We start from the raw sequence: 8,263 nt of genomic DNA, 5'->3' as shown, positions 1-8,263 counted from the left end.
GGCTAACTGGGCAGGTCTCATGTGACTGGAAATTAACAAATGTGATGCCCATCTACAAGAAAGGCAGAAGGAGGATACGGGGAACTACGGGCCTGTGAGTCTGACTTCAGTGCCAGGGAAGATTATAGAGCAGATCATCTTGAGTGCCATCATGGGGCATGTACAGGACAACCAAGCGATCAGGTCCAGTCAGCATGGGTTTATGAAAGGCAGGTCCTGCTGACTAACCTGAACTCCTTCTATGACAAGATGACCCGCTTACTGGATGAGGGAAAGGCTGTGGATGTTGTCTACCTAGACTTTAGCAAAGCCTTTGGCACCGTCTCCCATAGCATTCTCCTGGAGAAACTGACTGCTCATGGCTTGGATGGGCATATGCTTCGTTGGGTAAAAAACTGTCTGGATGGCCAGGCCCAAAGAGTTGTGGTGAACGGTGTTAAATCCAGTTGGCGGCCGGTTACAAGTGGTGTTCCCCAGGGCTCAGTATTGGGGCCAGTTCTCTTTAATATCTTTATCAATGATCTGGACGAGGGGATCAAGTGCACCCTCAGTAAGTTCGCAGATGACACCAAGTGGGGCGGGACTGTTGATCTGCTTGAGGGTAGGAAGGCTCTGCAGAGGGATCGGGACAGGATGGATCGATGGGCCGAGGCCAACTGTACTGAGGTTCAAGAAGACTCAGTGTTGGTTCCTGTACTTGGGGCACAACAACCCCATGCACCGCTACAGTCTCGGGGAAAAGCAGCTGGAAAGCTGCCTGATGGAAAAGGACCTGGGTGTGTTGATCGATGGCTGGCTGAATATGAACCAGCAATGTGCCCATGTGGCCAAGGCAGCCAACAGCATCCTGTCTTGTATCAGAAATAGCGTGGCCAGCAGGACTAGGGCAGGGATCACCGCCCTGTACTCGGCACTGGTGAGGCCTCACTTCGAATCCTGTGTTCAGTTTTGGGCCCCTCACTACAAGAAAGACATTGAGGTGCTGGAGTGAATCCAAAGAGGGGCAACGAAGCTGGTGAAGGGTCTGATGCACAAGTCTTATGAGGAGCAGCTGAGGGAACTGGGGGTGTTTAGCCTGGAGAAAAGGAGGCTGAGGGGAGACCTTATCACTCTCTACAATACCTGAAAGGAGGTTGGAGCAAGGCGGGTGTCGATCTCTTCTCCCAAGTAACAAGCGATAGGATGAGAGGTAACTGCCTCAAGTTTTGCCAGGGGAGGTTTAGATTGGATATCAGGAACAATTTCTTCACTGAAAGGGTTATCAGGTATTGGAACGGGCTGCCCAGGGAAGTGGTGGAGTCACCATCCCTAGAGGTATTTATAAGACGTGTAGATGTGGTGCTTAGTGATATGATTTAGTGGTGGACTTGGTAGTGTCAACAGCTGGACTTGATCTTAAAGGTCCTTTCCAACAAAAATGATTCTGCGATTCTGTAATTCTATGATTATTACTGTTGTTATTATTCTCTTCTGTTTTATTCTATTAAACTGTCTTTATCTCAACCCACAAGCTTTATTTCCTTTTTGCGCTTTTCCTTCCCATCCCACCAAGGTGGGGGAAGGAGTTAGTGAGGGGCTGTGTGGTGCTTAGATGTCAGCTGGGGTTAAACCACAACAGTACCTTTTTGGTGCCTAACTTGGGGCACGAACGGTTGAGATAACGACAGATCTGATCAGTGTGTTAAAACAGATTTGTTATAAGTACTCATTGTATTGTTTTAATTGTCACTGGTCACATTGTTGATTTATTTGCTCTCTAAGTTGTTGTTGTAGCTGTGGGATGTAACACCTGACTTGCTCCCTGCTGTGCTGGTTATCAGCTCTGGAGCCTGGCTCAAAGGTTCCCTTCGGCTGTGCTGTGTAACACCGAGAGTGAGACTCATCCTGTACCTGTAGCCAGCAGTGCCGTCATCTCCGTACTTCGGCTGCCATCTCCTGCAGACCGTTAATAATTACACTTTTTATCTTTTCTCGCCGGGGAGCCGACTTATGGCAGAGACATCTTCCCACGACTTCACCTGCTCTGCCAGGCTAATTACAACAACGTTTGAGATTTTTGAAAATTTTGAATATCCTTGGGATGCTGAAACCAGCGTGGTCCTACTGCATGGAACCAGCATGTTCCTCAATGGGATTCAGGTCTTATTTAGTGATAAACAGCTGTCTAAGACTACTATCAGGAGATCAACGCCCACACAGACCCTGGCGACAGGCACTGCAGCTACTTAGACCCCTGTGACAGGCACTGCAGCTGCTCCAACCCCCGTGGCTGTGGCTACTCAAACCCCTGTGAAAGGCACTGTGGCTCCTCAGACCCCAGTAGTGGGTGATGCATCTGAACCAGAGAAGCAACCAGTGCCAGTATAAGTCACCCCTACACACAAGAAGAAATGAACACAAATTCATAGAATCATAGAATGGCTTTGGTTGGAAGGGACTTTAAAGATCATCTAGTTCCAACGCCGTGCCATGGGCAGGGACACCTTCTACTAGACCAAGTTTCTCAAAGACCCATCCAACCTGGCCTTGAAAACTGCCAGGGAGGGAACATCCACAACTTCTCTGGGCAACCTATTCCACTCTCTCACTACCCTCACAGGAAAGAATGTCTTCCTAATATCTAATCTAAATCTCCCCTCTTTCAGTTTAAAACCGTTCCCCCTCATCCAATCACTACATGCCCTTGTAAAAAGTCCCTCTCCAGCTTTCCTGTAGCCCCTTCAGATACTGGAAGGCTGCTCTAAGGTCTCCCCAGAGCCTTCTCTTCTCCAGGCTGAACAGCCCCAACTCTCTCAGCCTGTCTTCATAGGAGAGGTGCTCCAGCCCTCTGATCATTTTCATGGCCCTCCTCTGGACTCGTTCCAACAACTCCATGTCCTTCTTATGCTGGGGGCCCCATAGCCGGACATAGTACTCCAGGTGTGGTCTCACGAGAGGGTAGTAGAGGGGTAGAATCCCCTCCCTCAACCTGCTGACCACGCTCCTTTTGATGTAGCCCAGGATACGATTTGCCTTCTGGGCTGCAAGCACGCACTGCTGGCTCACGTTTAGCTTCTTGTCACTCATCACCCCCAAGGCCTTCTCCTCAGGGCTGCTCTCAATCCATTCTCTGCCCAGCCTATATTTGTGCTTGGGATTGCCCCACCCCTGCATGCAGGACCTTGCCTTTGGCCTCATTGAACTTCACGCTCTTTGCACAGGCCCAGCTCTTAAGCCTGTCAAGGTTCCTCTGGATGGCATCCCTTCCCTCGAGCATGTCTACCACACCACGCATCTTGATGCCTTCCAGCCTTGCCAGTGCCCTTGGCCATCTCCATCACATCCTGTTCTACATGGTCCTACACCTGCCCCTCTTTCCCTGAAGGCTGTAGGCACCCTTCTTGCTTCCCTTCCTTGCTCTCAAACTACCATTTCCATATCTTCACTGATGTGTCTCCACACTCACTGGCTGTTCTTTGAAACACAAAGCCATGGGCTGATCCAGACTCCCTCTGGGTGACCTCTTGCACCACAGCACTACCCTTCAAGTGACATTTCTTCCTCTTAATATCCAGTCTTGACTTTCCAAATTGCACTTTGTGACATTTTTCCTCTCTCTCTCTTTTTCCTTCCACCAAGGAAAGCTCTACCATCTCAGAAACTACCTTTCAAGCAGGGAATCCAACCTGTTAGCCTTCTTGTGGTCTTTCACCTGACCAGAGACAAGTAACCTCACCACCATCTTCTAAATCACATGACTGCTGCTGGCCTTTCCGCTCCTCAGATAGAAACGACCATGTGCCTGCTGCTGTCCCAACATGTACTCAGGGAGAATGGACATGACAACCCATATCCAAGCCCTCTTCCTGGATAGGGCCTGTGGGCACTTTGACAGAGGTACTTTCCCAGCCACGTCCCTGCTGCTGGCCTATCACCTCCAGAGACAGAACTGACCTCACAGTCCCCTTCACAGCCATACGCTTCCTGCTGGATTACAAGTTTCTGAGACACAACTGACCTCATAATACTATACCCATCCATCACCCTCCTAGGTCTCAGGACCTGACCAGATAAAATTGTGCTTGTTTTATCAAATTCGTCCAATATAGTTCCTGCTAATGATTTGAGTGGAGAAACATTCTTTACAGGAACTGCTCTATTTATGTTGACAACTTTTATTTCTGTCTCTTTTTTTTTTCTTCTTCCATCTCTTCTGTCTTCAAAAACTTCTCCAAGGGAACGATTCATTGAATCACAGAGTAACTGAGGTTTGAAGAGAGCCTTGAACATCATCTTGTCTCACTCTCCTACTCAAGGCAGGGTGAGGCAGATGTGTTTATTCAAGGCCTCCACCCAGCTTTGCATCATCCACAAAGCAGCTGAAAGTGCACTCTGTCACATCATACAGGGGGATAATAAAGACATTCAACAGTGTTGGCCCAAGTGCTGGTCACTGAGGGATGACACTAGTAACTGGCTGCACAAAGGACTTTGTACCACTGGAGATATTTGGGCTTGATCATTCAGCCAACTTCCCACCCAACATCCACTTCCTCAGCCCAGATATCATAGGACAACATGTCTGAGGCCTTGCAAAACTCCTTGCACACAACATGCTCTTCTTTCCCTTCCCATTTTGGTTCAGCAATCCCTTTCCTGTCCTTCAATTGCCTGGAAACGGCTGCAGGAGGATGTTTCATATCCCCTTCCCAGGGACAGAGGTAGGCGGAACAACCTATAATTCTCCCAACTCTTGTTCCTGCCTGTCTTGAAGATGGGTTTGACATCTGCCTTTTCCAAGGACCCCAGAATATCTCTCATTGCTGTGACACTTTTGAGAGCAGAATCCAGAATCACGGGCAAGGGTGATGTAGCAGAGAGGAGCACTTGCCATGCGCCTGTCCAAGGCAGCTGAGATGAATCTCACTGGGCCAGTGGAGTTTGTTCCTGGAGTTACACACAGAAATGTCACGGTTTTGTCAGGCATCCACATCTGAGCCGGCCTCATGGACTCCTAATGTACCCAGGCATGTTCAGAGACAGAGTCTTTCCTTTTACACAAGGAGGCAGGAGTCATAGTGTCTCCCTGGCCTGCTGCTGCCACTCCCAGAGGGTGGGAGACACCTCAGTCCTGTGGTGTATCTTCATGATCTGCACTCATCTGAGATGCCCCACATCATGAGGAATGGACAGAGGGACCTCGGTTCAAGGAAGCACATCCCAGTGCTGCATTCAGGTGGTTTCCATGGGATGTTACTCCCAACATGAAGTGACCTTGACCCACTGTCTGTCCCACAGGCCTTCATGGAACCCCAAGGAAGACCTGATGGCATTTGTGCTCACTCAGATTCATCTCACCTCATGCACATGATGTGCATGCTTACCTCTGTACAATGCAAACATGGACATCTGACCTACTCATTTGTGTCCTTCCATGGAGGGACAGAGAACCTTTCTAAGCTGGATGAGAGGTCAGTGCTGGGCACGGACGGTGGTTGTGAGGGGCTAGTCCATGATGATTGCCCTGGGACAGCTTCCCTGGGGTGTCCAGTGAACATCGGCACAGACCAGACCCTGCTCTGCTGGTCCTTCAGGTCTCTCGTAGGAGGTCTGGCTGTGAGGACACTGCTGCATGCCCCAACCTTGCACACCCACACTCTTTAGCTGTACACTGGTGTTTTCATCTGTGGGTCACTTTGTTGGGCATGTTCTTGACAGAATCTTTGGAAGAAGACCTAAGCCTTCAGGCACTGCCTTGAACAGCTGACCTTTCTTTATGGAAAGGCTGTTATGGAGGTCAGCACTTTCACAGAGGTGCCCATTGCCTGTCCCTGCCTGTGGTCACAGGACTACCATGCAGCACAACTGTGACCAAGCTGCCAGAGCACTCAGGCCTTACACCAACACAAGGGATCAGAGAGTGTGGAAATGGAAAGAGAACAGATCTGGAAGACCAAGCACAGGTGTTCCCTGGCAGTGCTGCCATGCCGGGGCTCTTTTCACCTCCACCCATGCACACAGGAACTGTCCCTGCAGCTCCAAAAAGGCCTTGGAGGAAGGATCTCAGGAAAGTAATGATCCCTTTATTTTGCTTAAACACACAGAGAGCACAACTCCTCATTTCCAAAGCCAAAAAAGAAAAGCAGACAGTGAATTAGACAGGGGATGACAACATTATCACAAGTGAAAAACCACCACCAAGAAAAAAAAAAAACAAAAAACCGGATGGGCTTGTAATGAGTTACATTATAACTGCTCTGCAGAAGATGATGGGAAGTTTATTGTTTCAGAAAAACATCCAGTCATCAGCTTCCACAAGACATCCTTGAGCTCCTGGTTCCTCATGCTGTAGATGAGGGGGTTCACTGCTGGAGGCACCACTGAGTACAGAACTGCCACCACCAGATCCAGGGATGGGGAGGACATGGAGGGGGGCTTCAGGTAGGCAAACATGGCGGTGCTGGTAAACAGGGAGACCATGGCCAGGTGAGGGAGGCATGTGGAAAAGGCTTTGTGGCGTCCCTGCTGAGAGGGGATCCTCAGCACGGCCCTGAAGATCTGCGCATAAGACAGCACAATGAAAACAAAACAGCCAAAACCTACACAGAGACTAACCACAAGGAGCCCAAACTCACTGAGGTAGGAGTGTGAGCAGGAGAGCTTGAGGATCTGGGAGATTTCACAGAAGAACTGGTCCACAGCATTGCCTTGGCAGAGGGATAGTGAAAATGTATTGGCCGTGTGCAGCAGAGCATAGAGGAAACAACTGCCCCAGGCAGCTGCTGCCATGTGGACACAAGCTCTGGTGCCCAGGAGGGTCCCATAGTGCAGGGGTTTGCAGATGGCCACGTAACGGTCATAGGCCATGATGGTGAGAAGAGAATACTCTGCTGCGATCAGAAAGACAAAGAAAAATACCTGGGCAGCACATCCTGCGTAGGAGATGTCTCTGGTGTCCCAGAGGGAATTGGCCATGGATTTGGGGAGAGTGGTTGAGATGGAGCCCAGGTCAAGGAGGGAGAGATTGAGGAGGAAGAAGTACATGGGGGTGTGGAGGCGGTGGTCATAGGCTACAGCAGTGATGATGAGGCCATTGCCCAGGAGGGCAGCCAGGTAGATGCCCAGGAAGAGCCAAAAGTGCAAGAGCTGCAGCTCCCGTGTGTCTGCAAATGCCAGGAGGAGGAACTTGGTGATGGAGCTGCTGTTGGACATTTGGTGCCTCTGGGCATGGGGACCTGTCATAGGAGAAAAAGAAAGTGACAAGTTAGGGGAGCCTTCTCTAAGTAAAATCAAATACATTTCTCAAAGTCTTCCCCCCTGTAACACACAGACATCCTTTTGTTTTTCTAGGAGACCTTCCTTCAGCTCTGTGGCTGGACACCCTGGTCGGTGCTGGCCACGTGTTTGATGAAGAACAGGACATCTGCCCATGGTTTCTCAATAAGTCAGCCGTGCTCTGAAGAAGTGGGTTGGGGCAGGGACTGGTCCTTGTGGTCAACTTTGTCCAATGAAACTGCTGTTAATGGCCTGTCAGCATCTGCACCCCCAGTGCTAAGGAACAGGGATGGCAGAAGGCAGTTTAAGAGTTCTAGGTTCCTTTACAGCTCCCCCTCCATCTCACTGGAGCAGTATTCTTGGATGTCAGAAACCCTCAGCATTTCTGCTGCACTCAGGGAGAACAGAGTGAGTCTTGCGAGGAAAGAGGATTGCCTGTGGCTTAGTGCAGAGTGAGAGGAGCTGGTCTGTCCCTCTGTCCTGTTCTCTGTTTCTCTGGTCTTGCACCTTTCTGACATGGAGTGTTATCACACTCCCATGTTACCCTGAAAAATAACCAGACACTGCTGAGAGCAGAGGGATCCACTGCAGATCACTAAATGTCTCACCCTTTCTCAAGGTCTCAGCACCCCACTTCTAGTCCACAACACTCATGCCTTATTTCACCAACCCAACAGCATTTCCTCAGCTCCAGAAGCTTTGAATTCACCATGGCGCTTTAAGATAAAACAGAGGTGCTATGAGATAGGCTTGCATCGCTCAGGGCAGCTTGCACCTTGGAAGGGCATCTCAAGGGGACAGCCAAGTGTCCTAACAAGGGCATCTCTGTAGGAGTCAGCTCATGTCCCAGCCCCACAGACTATATTGACCAGATCCCACAGGTGCTAGGAAAGCTGGGACACTTGTTCCCATGGACACACCTGCATGAAAGGACCCACAAGGTCAGTGTGTGACTCTGCAGCTGAAACTCCACCTCCCCAGAGATCCTGGGAGCAAGAATGAAATTGAA

At 49.9% G+C, this 8,263-nt stretch overlaps 1 protein-coding gene across 1 annotated transcript; it reads right to left on the bottom strand.

Moving 5' to 3' along the window:
* Positions 1-6,225: 6,225 nt before the first annotated feature.
* LOC137677006 (olfactory receptor 14J1-like) lies at positions 6,226-7,278 on the bottom strand. The gene has a single exon (XM_068424197.1). The coding sequence runs from the start codon at positions 7,276-7,278 to the stop codon at positions 6,226-6,228; it is 1,053 nt and encodes a 350-aa protein (XP_068280298.1).
* Between the last annotated feature and the right edge of the window lie 985 nt (positions 7,279-8,263).

This window comes from Nyctibius grandis (genome assembly GCF_013368605.1).
Source record: "Nyctibius grandis isolate bNycGra1 chromosome 34 unlocalized genomic scaffold, bNycGra1.pri SUPER_34_unloc_1, whole genome shotgun sequence".
NCBI lineage: Eukaryota > Metazoa > Chordata > Aves > Nyctibiiformes > Nyctibiidae > Nyctibius > Nyctibius grandis.
This window is presented reverse-complemented; position numbering and strand designations above follow the sequence as displayed.